Genomic DNA, 18651 nt, shown 5'->3' on the forward strand with positions numbered 1-18651 from the left:
TAGTTGAGAAAAAACTCAATTTTAATATATTAAGTAGATTATATAAATAGAAATACTTGCTAAATATATATAAAAGAGGAGATCATTATATATAATATAATTGCTATATATGTAACAGATATAAATTGTTATAATTATAGAGACTTATTATAATTATATTAAATTTAATTATGAATGTAAATAAATAAAGTGATAATAATTAATATTATTTTTTCTTTTTTACATTTAATATTTACTGTAAATATAAAAAATATTGAAGAAAAAGTAGATACTGATTTTATTTTATTTTATTTTACGTCATGGATTTCTTTACTAAAATTAATGGAGGAAAAAAATCTTTATGATTATATATCAATCTCAATCACAATAAATAAGATGAATCGGTTGAGCAACTAACAAATTTAATGGGTAAATATTATTTTTCATTTATGAAAAAAATGATATAACATGCATGCGTATATTAATATAGGAAGAATATATACTCACAACTTTAAAATTTTCAAAAATATTTGATTGTATTATCCTTCAAGCCAAAAAATTCATCCTTTATTTTTATTAAATATTTATATTAATTCAATTAGATGAGTGTTTTAATAAAAGGAAAGATGATGATGATGATGATTATTATTATTATTATTGAATAATAAAGATAATTATCGTTATTAATATTAAATTGGTTATTAATATATATATTGAATCATCATTAATATTAAATTAGTTATATATATTTATTGTTGCTTCTACAATCGTGCAATAATATTTTCTTTTATTTGTTAACTAATTAAACTTGGTTATTTATATTAAATATATTTAATGATTATTAAAAATTAATCATATAATTATCATTATTAATAATTAATTATTAATAACCAATTTATATTTCTCTAAAATATTATTTTCTATTTATTATTATTATTATTATTATTATTATTATTATTATTATTATTATATAGGTCACCATTAAGATAATAACTTGCCACTAATAAAATTTTAGGATAATGAATAAAAAATAGAATTATATCAATATAATTAAAATTAATATAATTAAAATAGTAAAAAATATTTTTGATTGATAATTAGGTTAATAATGCATTAATTATTGATTTTATATAATTATAATAGAGATATTTTTATAAATTAGTATAATTATGAATTATTCATTAAATGCTAAGTATAATATTGCTATATAATTATAATTAAGATAATTTTCTGAAATAAATTTAAAAGAGATTAGTATAATTATAATAAAGAGATTATCTTAAATTAGTATAATTATGTATCATTCATGAAATACTAATTATAATATAATTATATCAATTAAAGATAATTTTTAAAAATAAATTTAAAAGAGAGAAATAGTGCAATCATTTTGGAGGGAAAATGAATTCACCAGAAAATGACACCTCACCATCATAAGTTGGGAGAAAACCCAATTTTAGTATATTAAGTAGATAGTGTTGTATAAATTATAATAAATTATATAATATTTAAAAAGAAAATAAAATGAATAAGAAGAAAATAAAAATAAATAGAATAGATAGAAGACTACAATAAAATAAATTGAATGTGAGTTTTTTTGGTACATTTTATTTCACATCCGTTTCAATAATAATAAAAAATAAAAATACGTCAACTTGATATCTAAGAAAAAATGATGAGATAAAATCATAATACAGTTATAAAGTAAAAGTTTAAATTAGAACATAATATTATGACACAACACATATTGAAAGTAATTTCACACTACAATATACCACAAACAGGTAAATGACTTAAATTTAAATACGAAACATTTTTTATTTATGCATACATGATAACACCATGGTCTATAAATACTTCATAGATAACATATCTTATATAGCTCCGAATTATGAGCACGAAAGTTGGAGAGTGTGGTAGTTTGTGTCCACGATAGTTGCCTTCTTGCAACGACGCCTCATATGAAGAAAAAGAATTGTTGTAAAAGCTATCAAATGAAAGAGTAATTGGTAAACGAATGATATTTTTTTCTAACATACATGGTCTTTTATAGTGGTAAAATAAAAATGGAAAGAATTAAATTTTATATTTTTATATTAGGAATAGAATTTGATATTTATCCTAATAAAATTATTATTATTATCAATATAAATAGGTTAACAACTTGCCACTAATAAAATCATTGGATAATGAATAAGAATTAGAAGGATATCAATATAATTAAAATGAATGTAATTAAAATATTTAAAAATATTTTTGATTGATAATTAGTTTAATAATGCATTAAATATTGATTTTATATAATTATAATAAAGATATTTTCCTAAATTAATATAATCATGTATTATTCATTAAAATAATTAAAAATATTTTTGATTAATAATTGATAAGTAGTTTAATAATGCATTAAATATTGATTTTATATAATTATAATAAAGATATTTTCCTAAATTAGTATAATTATGCATTATTCATTAAATGCATTCATTTTGGAGGAAAAATGGATTCACGAGAAAGTGACACCTCACTTTTATTAGTTGAGAAAAAAATCCAGTTTTAATATATATATTAAGTATATATAAAAGAGATAACTTTTAATTATATTTTTAATTTTTTAAAATAAAAATATAAAAAAAACGTATATATCACATTTGAATTCTGCTAGGGAATCAAGAGGGATATAGCCAACAATAAGCCAACAAAAATTTATTAATTGTCATTAATTAATGATTATTTAAATTTTAATTTTTAAAAGATACAAAATTAATGATTATTAATTACCTCTTCTTACTCTAATTTACCTTTTACTATTTATCATGCAAATTCTAATTTCTCTTTCTAAAAAAATCGTCAAAACTCTAAAAAAAATACTAAAATATAAGATAAAAAATTATCTAAATCTTAAAAAAAAACATACAAAACATAAGAAAAAGAAACATTCAAAACTAATAAAAAAGAATCATCCAAATTCTAAGAAAAAAAACATACAAAACATAAGAAAAAAAATTATCCAAAACTAATAAAAAGAATCCTCTAAATCCTAATCAGAGTTACAGAAAACCTCATCATTAGACACTCATAATAATAATATCATTACAAAAACATCCAATCAAATGAAAAAAAATTATCCACTTAGTATACAAAAAAATATTCACACAAAACTAACCAAATACAATTCACTTGCATAGAAAAAAAATTCGAAACAGAAGAAGAGTGAATTATTGCACCATTTTCGGGAAGCACTTGCACCACAATCAATCGCAGCACCACTAATGACGTTAACGACCGAGAGTAACCAACAAGGGAGCGCCGTGAGAATCCCTTGGATGGAAAAGGTTGGTGCTTGCTGTTTGGATGAGAGCAAAGGATTTATTGAGGGTTGACGAGAGGGAGAGTGAGTGAAGACTAGGAAAGTATCCCGTGATTCTCGTCGAGAGTGAAGGAATGTATCCCTTCAAACCGTTAATACCCATTAATAAAAAAATTTAAATTATAAATAAATAAAATTAAATAAAATAATTATAAATAATTGAATTGTTTAATTTTTGACTGGTTAGGAATTGGTTTTGGTCCGGCCATAATAAATCCAATATCATAAATTGATTTTACTATTCATAACTCGGCATTATTCACGTCATTCCTCAGAAAATTAGCGTTATAGTTCGGCATTACAGTCATTAAATCGGCATTACAGTCATTAACTCGGCATTGCAGCCATTAATCGACAATCAATATCATTTATTGAAAAGTGACGTTACAGATCAGCTCAACGGACTGCTTCACAAATGCGAAACGTCCAACCTGACGTTTACCCTTATTATTGCTCTTTAATACAGACAATAAAACAGGAACATAACCGATTTATACACTATCACCTATAAAAAGGTATGAGCTTCTATTTTAAGGATACATTGAATTCTCAATACTAACTTAAGCTTCGGAGTGCCTTTGTAGGTACACTCCCCCCTGTTTCTTGCTCAAAGCTCTACGCGATTAGATAACCTTTTGGAGTAAAAGCTCGGATTATCATAAGGCTAAAAGGTCGGCACCGAAGGAAACAGCTCGGCGTCGACTCCTAGAGACTGAGCTCTCTCTCCAGGTATCTATACAAGAACAATTGGCACCCACCGTGGGGCCGAAAATATAAACCTCTTTCTCTCTATATTATCGGCCTCGAGGTTCCCGTTTTGAAGTCATGGCTGAACAACCTCCACCCTCGCCATCCGAATTGCTCCGGATGGTGACCGAGTTGCGGCAAGTCGTGGCTGAGGAGAACCAAAGAATGGCAAATCAAATCGCCAACTTGAATAACACTCGAACCGAAAACAATGACCGACAAGAACGGACAGAAGAAGCCGAGCAGTAGTCAGGGCCAACACATGTCTCAGACACTGCTCGACAGGAAGGGGAGCAGCCCGAACATAATGAGGACACTCAGAAAAACATCGAAAATGACGATCAGGAAAGCTCCCCTGGACCATTCACGGCGGAGGTGATGAACTTCGTGCTGCCCCGAAGATTTACTCTGCCGACCACCCTAACTCCCTATGATGGGTTAGGTGATCCGAAGAAATACATCAAAAAGTTCACCTCCATAATGATAGTAAACGGTGCATCTGATAAAGTTTTATGTCATTGTTTTCCATCTTATTTAGACGGTCCTGCACTTGATTGGTTTTGTTCTTTACCTGCAGGTTCCATTTCTTGATTCCGAGACATATCAAAACCCTTTGCTGGATCCGCCATCTACCTCCACGACTCCGATTACCTGAACACAGTCAAGCAAGGCTAGCATGAAAGTCTCAAGGACTACATGACGCGCTTCACAAAGATTGCCATAAGCATACCCGACCTCCACCCCGAGGTAGAACTACACGCCATAAAAAGTGGATTAAGACCAGGAAAATTCCAGGAAACTATTGCTGTGGCCAAACCAAAAACTATGGCCGAATTCCGTGAAAAAGCTAAAGGACAGATTGACATCGAAGAAATTCGACAAGCTCGGAAAATAGAAAAGCCTCACTATAAAGACGACGACAAGTCACGGGACAGCAAGAAGAATTTTAAACCAATCCCACGATATGAGACCTACACCAAATTCAACACCAAGAGCGATGACATCATCAAGGAGATCTTGAATTCGAAGTTAATCAAGCCACCACGGAAAGCTGGCAATTACCCAGATTCAAAGGGCACTGACCAATCAAAAAACTGCTCTTTCCACCAGAAGCACGGATACAATACCGACGACTGCGTCATCGCCAAAGACCTGTTAGAGCGATTAGCTCGGCAAGGTCATCTGGACAAATTCATCAGCGGCCACATGCAGCGGCGAGCACCTCCTCCAGGAGAACAAAGCTCGGCTACACAACATAACCGAGATAGAGACCGACCGAACAATAACCATCCTGAACTACCATCACGTACAATTAACTGCATTTCCGGAGGTTTTGCAGGTGGAGGAGCCACAAGTTCGGCAAGGAAAAGATCCTACCGAGATATCCTTTCCATCAACGCCGATCAAAGTCAACAATAGTCGCCGCCTACATCTCCACAGATAACATTCCAGACAGCCGATCATGACAACAGCGTAGCAAATCTGGATGATCCCGTCGTAATCTCCCTATAACTCGGAGATCTCCAAATTAAAAAGGTGTTGCTCGACCCAGGCAGCAGCGCCGACGTTCTCTTTTACTCGACTTTCCAGAAAATGAAACTGAGCGATAACATCATCCGACCTTCCACTGGTGACTTGGTAGGATTCTCAGGTGAGCGAGTCCCGGTTATGGGCTCTGTGTGGTTACAAACCACACTCGGTAAGTTCCCTTCGTCAAAAACTTCAGACATTCAATACTTAGTTGTTGATTGCTTCAGTCCCTATAATATTATACTTGGCCGACCTTTCTTAAATAGGTTCGGCGCTATAGTATCTACAATTCATCTTTGTGTTAAGTTCCCTTTGCAGGACAATACAATCGCAACCATTCATAGTGATGCCCGAGAGGCCAGGGAGTGCTACAACAATAGTCTCAAAAGACCTCACCGTAACACAAAAGCCCAGGTCCACAATATCGGCAACACGAACAACCAACACATGCTGGCCGACCTTGATCCTAGAGCAGGAACACTGGAAAGGCCGACTCCAACAGAAGACCTAGATAAAATCTACTTCACAGAAAACACGGATAAGTTCACATACGTCGGCTCAACATTATCTTCAGAAGAAAAATCTTCATTCCGAGCATTCTTACAACAAAATGCCGACCTGTTTGCGTGGACCCCAGCTGATATGTCAGGCATCGATCCATCCATCATATCACATAAGTTAGCATTAGATCTATCTATCCGACCTGTAGCACAGAAAAAGAGAAATCTCGGGCACGACCGAAAGCAAGCTTTCCTAGAAGAAACCAAGAAGCTCATCAACGCGGGCTTCATCCGAGAAATCAGATTCACAACATGGCTGGCAAACGTTGTCATGGTTAAAAAACATAACGGTAAATGGCGCATGTGTGTTGATTTCACTGATCTCAACAAAGCATGCCCCAAAGATTCATACCCTTTACCCTCTATTGATTGTTTAGTTGATAATGCCTCTGGTTTTGAAAAACCCAGCTTCATGAATGCCTATTCTGGTTATAACCAAATCCAAATGCACCCATTCAACCAAAATAAGACAGCCTTTATTACTGAATATGGAAACTATTGTTATAAAGTCATGCCATTTAGCCTTAAGAATGCAGGTGCGACATATCAGCGTCTGATGGACAAAGTCTTCACCAAACAACTCGGCAGGAACATCGAAGTCTACGTAGACGATATGGTCGCCAAAACAAAGATCGACAATAACCACCTTGACGACCTCACAGAAATCTTTGGACAGCTAAGAAAATACAACATGCGGCTAAATCCCGAAAAGTGCGCATTTGGGGTTCAAAGTGGTAAATTCCTCGGCTTCATGCTCACTAGCCGAGGTATTGAGGCTAATCCTGAGAAATGCCGAGCTATTTTAGAGATGACAAGCCCACAAACCATCAAGGAATTCCAGCGGTTAACAGGGAGACTTGCTGCACTTTCTCGATTCTTACCTTGCCTAGCTTCTAAATCTTCCTGTTTTTTCCAAACTTAAAAAAAAAAGCTTTCCAATGGACTGATGAATGTGAACAAGCATTTACAACTTTAAAAGAAACTATTTCAAAACCACCAATTTTACACACACCCCTACAAAGGAGCCACTATTCTTATATTTGTCTGTCACTAACTGGGCTATAAGCTCTGCTCTTGTTGAAGAAAGGGAGAAGAAATAGTTCCCAATCTATTTCACCAGCAAGACCTTACAGAATGCCGAGCTTCGTTACCCGAGCATTGAGAAGCTAGCACTCGCGCTTGTCTTCTCAGCCAGAAGACTCCAACCATACTTTTAGAGCCATGAAATCCATGTTAGAACAGATCAACATTTGCGACAAGTGCTGCAGAAGCCTGAACTGGCTGGCCGACTAGTCAAATGGTCGGTGAAACTATCGGAATTCGATATCAAGTACGAAGGCCGAGCATCCATCAAATCACAGTTTTTGGCCGACTTTATCGCCGACTTCTCAGTACCAAATATAACTAAAAATTACATCGAATGGTCTTTATACGTCGATGGGTCCTCCAACCCACACGGGTGTGGCGCAGGTATTATACTTGATGATGGCCACAGCAACGTCATCGAACATTCCCTCAACTTCTCATTTAAAGCGAGCAACAATCAAAGTGAGTATGAAGCATTAATTGCCGGCCTTAGACTCGCTGCCGACCTTAACATCACCGAACTTAAGGTATATTACGACTCCTTACTTGTCGTCCAACAGGTAAACAACCTATACCAAGTAAAGGACCCCTTGTTCTCTAAATACCTGGATGTCGTACACAATTTACTTTCAAAATTTACCAAATATGAAATACAGCACATACCAAGGGAGAGCAATGGCCGAGCTGACATTCTGTCTAAGCTCGCCAGTACTCAACCAAATAGGTCATCGCTTTATCAGTCAACACTACTCAATCCAATCATTGAACTAACACATGTCTTAAGTGTAACACAGGAAGCAGATTGGAGATCCCCATACATACAGTATCTCCAGACAGGGGTCTTGCCAGGCGACGTCGAAAATATTCGTCATTTCCGCCGACAAGCCTCCTTTTTTACAATATATAATAATTGCCTATATCGACGGGGATTCTCCCGTCCATTACTAAAATTTCTTTGCAGAATAGAGGTCGAGCTTGCACTTACTGAGGCACATGAAGGGATCTGTGGTACACACCTTGGAGCCCGAAGTCTTTATTCAAAAATCATCAGAGCTGGATTATATTGGCCGACAATACAACAAGATTGTTAGGCAAAAGTCAAAAGCTGTAACAACTGCCAAAAACACAGTCCGATTACACATCTCCCGGATGAACTCCTACACTGTTCCGAGGTTAGTTGGCCATTCAACCAATGGGGCATAGACATCCTCGGACCCTTTCCAACAGCAGCAGGTCAGAACTTGAAAATCAAACACCACTTCTCATCAGTCGAGCACCCACAAACAAACGGGTTAGCTGAAGCCGCAAATAAAGTAATATTACATGCTCTAAGAAAGAAAGTAGATGATGCAAAGGGCCTCTGGGCCGAGCTTATCCCGGAGATCACATGGGGATACAATACAACAATTCACTCAACCACAAAGGAAACACCTTTCCGCTTGGTCTATGGCTCAGACGCAATGATACCTGTGGAGATCTCCCAATCCTCACTACGCACAGAATTGGCCGACCTAACTACACAAGACATAGCTCGGCAAACCGAACTTGATCTCATTGAAGAACTCCGATCATCCGCAGCAATCAAACATTTAGCAATGCAACAGCACATTGCCCGTAGATATAACCAAAGACTTCAACCAAGATCTTTCCAAGTCCACGACCTTGTACTCAAAAAAACAGAACAAGCTAGGAAACCACCAGCACATGGCAAACTAGCAGCTAATTGGGAGGGCCTTTACAGAGTCACTGAAGTAATCGGCAATGGAGCCTATCGCCTACAAACATTAGAGGGTAAAGATCTCCCTAACACTTGGAATGTATCTTCCTTAAAGTTATATTACAGCTAATACCAGGGACAGACAAGTACTCTTTCTCCTACTACCAAGATTTTTCCCACAAGGGTTTTGCTTGGAGAGGTTTTAACGAGGCTAGCCTACCTGGACCTTTAAATTCAAAAGGTCTTACATTAATAAATTCACTTATCCAGTCAATATTATTTGCATTTTATACTTCTCAATTTGTCAAAACTCACAAAACCGATCTTAATCGGAATCTAGATAAAATCATTACATCAGACAAATATCCGATCCAACTCGGATTCTGATCATTATATCAGACAACAATCCGATCTAACTCGGAATCAGATCATTTCATCAGATAACAATCCGATCTAACTCGGATTCCGATCATTTAATTAGACAACATCCTGACCTAACTCAGAATCCTATCATCATACAACAATCCGATCTTACTCGGAATCCGACCATTCAAGAAAGCATGAGCAACCCATCTCGGAACCCAATAATGCTTAATTTTGCCAACTCAATCAAATACCCAATCGTAGTCAGAATCACAACATTATGGTATAATCATAACAAACAGTGGATCTCAATTTACAATCATTGCCAAATGACAATAACAGTTATTATCATGCCTATGAATCGACATCCCAAAATCGGCCTACTCACCTTTTTTGAAAGGCAATTCACCATTACAACAAATTTTAACCATAAAAATCTGGTTTCAACCAGATAAAAACCAACTTATCATACAGCAATAACATTATATTATCATAATATGCAAACAGAAATAACCAAGTTTTTCCTCTACCAAAAAAGTAGCAACATATAAGCTACAATAACAAAAGCCAACTACAAATGTCTACACATTGACAAGCCAAAAGCTCAACTCAGGAGAAAAACAAGTCTACAAACAAACAAAATTATACATTCTCATCTCCTTGCTCCGCAGCACCATCATCCTCGACCATGACACCATCCTATACTATTTTGCCCGGATCCATTGCCGATAAATCAACCTCGGGAGCCAGAAACTTCGCCTGAAGAATAGCCCTCTCAAAACCTTCAAGGAAGGAATCCAAGATCTCTCCTTGCTTATTCTTCTCCAACTCCTTCATCTGGGCAGTAACCTCAATCATACGGGTGCTCAAAGAAGATAAGTCAGCTTCTTTCTTCTTTAAATCTTCCACATCCTTGGCATAGCTCTCCTTCGCCTCTTTCAAATGTTTTTCAACCTCAAATAACTTTACCTCAAGTTCAGAAACCTTAGCAACTTTTACAGCCAACTCTTCCTTCAAACTCGGATCCTCACTCTTTTCACCCATCTTCCGATGAATATTCTCACGACTGCGCCCCAAACTCGCCAGTCGCAAACCCACCACCTGAAGATCAAAGATTAACACATTACTTTTCCCAAAACAAACACACAAATAACACTTTCTACCTCAAAAACAAAAATTACCTGCATATATTGATCAATTGCCATGTTCCCCACCTCTTCCGCCAAACTAACATCAGACGGGGTCTGGCATACCTCATCCACAGTAATCATGAAAGGATGATCTTTTCTCCAGAGCGACGACCCCTCACTCCGCTGAACAAAACCATGCAACTTTTTCTGGTCTTCACAAAACCTATGAAGCTCTTCCATCGGAACATCATCTTTCTCATCACCAGAAACATCTGACAACTCCACCACATCACCCTTTCTCTTCTTAGCAATAACTTTCCTCCTACCAAGCCTTAGTTGATCAACCTCGCCAACACCGACCTTCTTTGCCTTGGATGAGGATACCTCTTTATCCAAACCCTTGCTCTTCACCCGAGACCTCAAACTCGCGGCAGATACACTTGGGTACTTCCCACCTGAAAAACACGGAAAACAAAAAATGGTCAAAAACCTCAGACATAATACAACATCCACAATTCAAAATCTTACCCAAATATTCCACAACAGCAGCCTTATTTTCCTCCCATTGCAGCAGGTCATAAACAGAAATCGATTCTTGCCGATCAACAAACTCGGTCAAAAACTCAATCATGCACTCATCCTTCGGACTTATAGATTCAGGACCTAAAATGTTCTGAGGCTCTGAACACCACCAGAGAGGAAATCTTTTTCCCAAATGCTCATCAACATAAAATGGAAAGTCATCCTCGCAGCTACTTACCTTAAGGTACATTTCCTTAAAATTCTTAAAAGATGATTTGTATAGCTTAAACACAGCAAAACCGGGAGAGCTGTTCAAATTTACCCAACCACCCCTCCAAACTCCCTTCGCCTGAAACAGTGAGCAGAACAGCTCCACTGACGGATTTTCCTCCAAAAATTCCATCAGAATCACAAACGCCTGAAGGAAAGCCCAACTATTGGGGTGAAGTTGTGAAGGCACACAGTTTAACTGCCTTAGAACTTTACACTCAAAATCACTGAAAGGGATTCTCACCCTCAGTTCTTCCAAAACAGAGCAATACATAAAGAAATGCTCAAAACCCTCTCCTCTATGAAAAACCCTATCATCCACAGTACAGGGTAACAGTTCCAATCGAACCCCAGAATTAGCCCTAACAACCTTCAACTTATCTATCTGATTCACAGCACCAACATCCAGAAACAAAGAGACACGATCCCTTACATCATCATTCACCCAGTCATAAGACCAATCTATCTCTCCTTTCGTTTCTTTCTCATAACCCATTGAAAAATCAAAAGCAGAAAAGGAGAAGAAGAGGCAAATGGTTACGCAGAAAAACCAAAAATAACCAAGAGTAACTCACCTTTTTTACTCATTGTTTGGATGATAACACTTGAAGAAAATAAAACAGTAAGCATGCAACCCTTCAGAATTCCCAAAACTTTAAATCCACCCACTTTAAACCCAAAATTTCCCTTCCCATCAAATCCGTCATGTCAAACCCAATAAACCCACCTTGGAAACACGCAAACTCATTAATACCTTCATTTAATTATTTCTCTTTCCTAATCATGCATGCTTATAGCCTCAGTAACTGTTCAATAAAGCACCTTGAACTGGGGGCTACAAGGTTAAACCACACGTCGAACTGTTCAGCAACCAATTCACACATCATTAAAAGCTCAACCTGCTTCATTAAATATTTTCTCAGGCTAAGCTTGGGGGCTGTGGTCTGGCCATAATAAATTCAATATCATAAATCGGCTTTACTATTCATAACTCGGCATTATTCACGTCATTCCTCAGAAAATCAGCGTTACAGTTCGGCATTACAGTCATTAAATCGGCATTACAGTCATTAACTCGGCATTGCAGCCATTAGTCGACAATCAATATCATTTATTGAAAAGTGACGTTACAGATCAGCTCAACGGACTGCTTCACAAATGCGAAACGTCCAACCTGACGTTTACCCTTATTATTGCTCTTTAATACAGACAATAAAACAGGAACATAACCGATTTATACACTATCACCTATAAAAAGGTATGATCTTCTATTTTAAGGATACATTGAATTCTCAATACTAACTTAAGCTTCGGAGTGCCTTTGTAAGTACACTCCCCCTGTTTCTTGCTCAAAGCTCTACGCGATTGGATAACCTCTTGGAGTAAAAGCTCGGATTATCATAAGGCTAAAAGGTCGGCACCGAAGGAAACAGCTCGGCGTCGACTCTTAGAGACTGAGCTCTCTCTCCAAGTATCTATACAAGAACAGGTTTCATATACTTTTTCATAACGTTTTTCGAAATGGCGTGATAGTGAAAGTATTTTTTTTCAAAGGTAAGAATATTTTAATGAATTAAAATTAAATCAATTACAGTAAAGTATTGTTGTCTGAAACATTGAGAAATTATGCTAAAAGAAAAAATAATTAGAGTTTCTTTACCCACATAGAAGAAAAAATTTAGGGAGAAGAAGAAAAAAAAAAGCTTAAGAAGAGAAATGAGGATGAAGCGTGCGAGAATCATATTCATCAACAAGTTTAAACGCATAAGATAAAAATCATTTTAGAGAACTTTCGTTAGCTCTAAAAAATAAGTGTGTTTTGGTAATTACTACCATATCTGCTAGAGCAAATACGCAAGTTTTTGGTTGTGCTCTTTCAAGATTAAAGTGGGTTGTCACTAATGGTTGATCTGTGACCAATTAGTTGGTGTACTCATGTCAGCTATTCTGTTATGTATTCATTGTTTGGTGGTTGAAACGACGGCTGATTCTCTAGTTAAGAATCTTCAGGAATTTTAATTAAGTTTTGAGACGAGATTCTATCTCCATTTAACTCTCTTTCCTAAAATTTTGCTCTTTCTCAAAAAATTTTACCAAACCTATAGGGATCTGATTTTTGGTTGAGTTACCAAAAAAGAAGAATATCTAAAATATTTATGTTTATAGACCTGATAGAATAGAGATTGCTAATTAGTGATGAGAGGCCACCCTTATTTAACCAATATCATTACTAATAATAATTCTAGTTACATTAAAATCATAGTTGATATTATTTTTAAAAAAAAATATAAATCATTTTTAAATTTAAAAAATTGTATATAATAGAAATGTGCTGCAAAATAATAATAATTCTAATTACATTAAAATTATAGTTGATTTTTAAAGGAGTAATGGTCGAAAAGGTTATTATTTAAATACTATTAGTACATACAGTAATGTAATGTACAAATACTAATATGGAATATAATATATAAATACAAATTTTTATACGTAAGGATCTACTTAAAAAATTAAAAAGACGGACAAATTAACGTAATATTATTTTTGTTTATTCATATGTCAAATTATTTTTATTTATGCAGTCAAAGAATTTATTTATTGAAACATGGTAAATAATAAGATTTAAACACATTTGGAGTGGTCAAGTGCATTAGTCGGAGCTTGAGGCGCAAGTAAAGCGGTTCAGGAGAAAGAAAAACAAATTAATTATGAGTCAGAGCTTGAGGCGCAAGAAAAGTGCTTCAGGGGAAAGAAAAACAAATTAATTATGAGTCAGAGCTTGAGGCGCAAGAAAAGTGCTTCAGGGGAAAGAAAAACAAATTAATTAGCAAATACTAATCGCGATATATAGTTGGGGGCAACACCAACACCAAAATCTACTCCTAAAAAATCACAACTAACTCAAATTCTAATTCCTCATTGCCTACCTATGAACTTTGCAAATCGCAATGGACTACCAATCCATTAATGCAGGGCCTGAGAAGAAAGTAAACTGGTTGGATCTTCCGCACGACCTGACTTTGATGATCATCGGAAAACTTACGACATTTGAGATCTTAATCAGTACTCAGTTCGTGTGTCCCAAATGGCGACGCATCTGCATGGATCCGCTCTTGTGGCGCACCATCAATATGTGCGACATTGGGATTCGCAATTCGGTGGACTATAAATTGGAGAAGATGTGCCGTCATGCAATTGATCGTAGTTGTGGCCACTTGATAGACATAAGTATTGAGTATTTTGGTACCGATGATCTCCTCAAATATATAATTGACTCGTAAGTTTAAAATTTTTTATTTTTATTTAAGTTGAAGAATTGAAGTTGAATTACAATCAGTTAAAAATTGTTAAAAGCTTCACGAATTACAGAAATTATTATTAACTAGATAAGTGTACGTGACTAATTAAGTGTTATTTGAGTAACTGCATGAATGAAGAACAAGATATTGAAATTAAAGATTGTTCACACATGTTTAAAGTGTTATCATTATAAACAGTCTTAATCTCATGAGGTCACCTTCTTATTTTGTTGCAGTGTCAATCTTATTACACCACTTTTATATTTCTTGATTATTAAGATAGTAATTAGAATTCATGCATACATAAAGAATAAAAAATATTATTTGTACATTAAAATTAATCACTATATATTTATATAAATATATATGTAGCTTAATTTATTTTTAGTATGTATTTTATATTTTAATATATATTTTATATTAGAGACTAATTTTAGTATACACCTAATATAATTGATAAAAAATAGTATATTTATTGTTATTTCTCTAAGAGAAGTTCAAATGTTACTAGAGTGTGCAAATATGTATTATTTTGTGTTTTGTTTCTCTTCCTGATATATTATTATGATTATGGTGTATTATTATTGAGTTGTCTGACTAAGTGACTTGGACAAATTAATTGTGGATTTAAAAACTAACAGTTTGTATGGTGATTTCTAAAAGGGGATGTCATAAATTGCGACACTTGCGACTTGTTCAATGCTTCTATGGAATTTCAGACAAAGGATTATGTGAGATTGCTGAAAAGCTTCCATTGTTGGAGGAACTTGATATTACTCTTTGTTCCGGTGTTTCTAGTATTGCTTTAGAAGCAATTGGCCGAGGTTGTCCTCTTCTAAAATCATTCAAGTATAATAACAATGGTGGCGATAACGAAGAAGCATTGGCTATTGCACAAAATATGTCCAACTTACACCATCTCCAACTTGTTAGAAACTACCTCGACAATAGTGGCTTGAGCGCCATTCTTGATGGTTGCCCTCATCTTGAATCTCTTGATTTACGCTTGTGTCACGATGTCGAGTTGGAGGGGGAATTGAGGACAAGATGTGATGAACAATTAAAAGATTTGAGGGATCCGAATGCACCTCTTGATGACTTTAAATTTTGTGGACTATGCTTTGAAATTGCATACGATGATGCAGTATTTGACTATCTAAACGAGAAGCGGGTTCAAGAACGAGAATACTCTGAGATCGCATCTGATGATACAATATATGAGTATCAAAAAAGAGAAGCTGAGAGAGTTGAGAAAGAAAATTTGGATGAAGCAGATTGGGAGGAGATATATGCTATATGGGAAAGTATCAAAAATCCAAGATTATGGTATAAAAGATTAATTCGAGGATCAAATAGGGGAAAGAAGAATAATGCAAAATCCAAAAAGAAGAAGAAACGTGGAAGAAAAGAATACAAAATTAATAACCAAAAAAGAATATATTATGAAATGGAAGATGCACATGAACTATTGCAGTCTAGTGTTTTCTGTTTTTAAACTTTAATTTTCTATATAGGTAATGTTTATTTTATTGGTTTGATTTCATCTCTCATGGAAAATAAAGCAATATTTGAAGTTCTTGGATAATATAAGTTTGTTGAGACATTATTATCATACAGTCTTCGTAAATTTCCTCAACCTCTTTTCTCCCCAAAATCGCCACTTACAAGTTTCTCTTTTTATGTAATATGTTACAACTTTGGATTAAGGTTTCCAACCCAAACAAATTAAATAACTTTAACGTCATACAATATAGTTGATTCACTATGTATTCTTTTTTAGCATTGTTCATCAATCTTCAAAACCTTCTCTCATTACAGTCCTACCATACCTTGAAATCGATCCTCATGTCACAAATATAAAACAATCTCATTGCAACTTACAAAAATGACAATTACGCTTATGTCATTTGGTTTTTCTTATATTATCAACATTGTCACGGTGATAAAAGGCTTTTGGTTAGCATCTTCGGATTAGTCATTAGCACGATTAAGAATTTAAGATATCGAAAATGTTTGGTAATCAAAGAAAATCAGCCAAAATCAGTCATAACCTACCTTATTTAGCATTTATTAATTGTTGTGACAATTAATGAATGCTAAATAAGGTAAGTTCTGGCTTTTTTTTTTTTGTCTATCTAACATTATCCGATATCAGAAATTTAGTGTTTTAATTAGTGTTTTAATTGTTAGGTGTCACTTCCATATTTATCGATCATCTTAAAGCCACTCATGGTCACCATTCACTTTAACTACCATATATAGTGGTGATCTTGTTATATATACCATTTTTTCACATCTTATATATATGAGATATGTATTAGGGTCATATGAAGGTGGTTGATAAGAAGGGGCTTTGGCTTGTGAGTATGGTTGAGAGTTATGTTGAGGATATGGTTCATAGGCATATGGTGGTGGTTCTTGAAAGTCACAAGGTGATTCACCATAGCCATTGAATTGATATGCATCATAGAATGGCTCTTCTTCATAGTGCATTGGTGGAGGTTGTTGCCAAGAGGATTGATCATATGCATATGGCTCCTCCCACCTTTGATTATTCCATCCTTGATACACATCTTGATTGTAATCTCCACTTCCTACAACATAGTTGTAATCACACTCATAGCCAAAATGAGAATTCATGGTGAAAAGAGAAAATAAAAACAAAAACTACTAAGAAATAATGAAACAAAGTCCTAACTAGCAAGAAATCCAAAAAAATCAAGCTATTCACAATATTCACATATATACAATAACCAATAACATAACACCATTGCAATTCCCCGGCAACGGCGCTATTTTGATGATTGGATTTTTGACGGTTTAGAATTTCACTAATGAAATCTCGTTGTAAAGTATAGTTTCTAAACCAAACAATAATCCTTTCATACAAAAAGTTGTTTGTCACTAGTACAAACCCCTAAAATTTATAAATCGAAGTATTCAAACCTCGGGTCGTTCTCCCTAGGAATTACAATAAAGTGTCTTGTTATTGGTTAGAAATGTGTTTTGGGGTTTTGGATAAGAAGCATGAAAGTAAATGGCAATGAAAATAAACTAACAACTATAAAAGGCTATTGGCAAGGTATGAAAATTAGAAGTCCTATCCTAGTTATCCTTCTCAATTGTGATGAGAATTGTTCATTGCTACCACTTAGTTAACCCTTGCTAAATAAAGGAAAGTCAAGTGGATGAATTGACTTGAGCCACAAGTCCTAGCCAACTCCCAAGGAAAGACTAGCTTTAGTGCACTCCAAACCAATTAGCAATCTCTCCAATTATCAATCAACAAAGGAATTAGATAACTCAAGTATCACTAATTACTCTACCTAGGCCAAGAGGAACAAAATCTACACTAAAACTAAAAGAGACATTTCAACAAACACATAAAGTGCAATAGAAGTAATCATTATTAAATACAAGAATTAAAGGAATTTACAACTACAAAAACAAGAGATCAACAATAGAAAAGCAAAGAAGACACATTTAGTATGAATTACCTCTTATTGAATTGGAAGAATGTAGAAGGAACAATACTAGATCTACAACAAAATATAAGAACAACATAAAGGAAATTACAACAAAAGAGTAGAAGAAGATGAATGTAACAACAAAGAATTGAAAGGTAGAAGTAGAAGAAAGAAAAGATTAAAACCTAGATCTAAGAACTAATTCTAATCCTAAACCTAGAGAGAAGTGAGAGCTTCTCTCTCTAGAAACTAACTCTAAACTAATCCTAATGAGTGTGGAATGAATGGAATCCCCCTTTGCTCTTCAATCATTGGCTTTAAATAGAAGTTTACGCGCCAAAGTTGGTTGAGATTGGGTCCCACAATCCTTCAGAATTCGTTGGCCACGTTTTCATTAAAAAATCATAAACCAGCACCGACGCGTACGCGCACATCACGCGTACGCGTCCATGGGGTAATTCGCAGGTGCGCGCAAGCGCCAGGTGCGCGCAAGCGCCAGGTGCGCGCAAGCGCCAGGTGCGCGCGCGCGTCCATGGGCGAGTTCAACTTCTTTGACTTTTCATGATTTCTCTACTTTGCATGATTTCCCTCTTCATTCCTTTGATCCATTC

The 18651-nt window shown here is 34.9% G+C and overlaps 1 protein-coding gene across 1 annotated transcript; it reads left to right on the plus strand.

Annotated features, from left to right (window-relative positions):
- Window positions 1–14116: 14116 nt before the first annotated feature.
- Window positions 14117–16163, plus strand: LOC130973279 (putative F-box/LRR-repeat protein 22). The gene is made up of 2 exons (XM_057897736.1): window positions 14117–14551; window positions 15237–16163. Exons 1-2 carry the CDS (start codon window positions 14223–14225, stop codon window positions 16066–16068), a joined length of 1161 nt encoding a protein of 386 aa, XP_057753719.1. The 5' UTR covers window positions 14117–14222; the 3' UTR covers window positions 16069–16163.
- Window positions 16164–18651: the final 2488 nt, after the last annotated feature.

Source organism: Arachis stenosperma, chromosome 4 (assembly GCF_014773155.1).
Source record: "Arachis stenosperma cultivar V10309 chromosome 4, arast.V10309.gnm1.PFL2, whole genome shotgun sequence".
Classification (NCBI taxonomy): Eukaryota; Viridiplantae; Streptophyta; class Magnoliopsida; order Fabales; family Fabaceae; genus Arachis; species Arachis stenosperma.

What these genes read in the sequence shown, in the direction of transcription:
- LOC130973279 (XM_057897736.1), top strand. Translation starts at nt 14,223, where the DNA reads ATGGACTACCAATCCATTAATGCAGGGCCTGAGAAGAAAGTAAACTGG. An exon ending in CTCAAATATATAATTGACTC is followed by an intron (nt 14,552 to 15,236) that starts GTAAGTTTAAAA and finishes GATTTCTAAAAG; the next exon opens with GGGATGTCATAAATTGCGAC.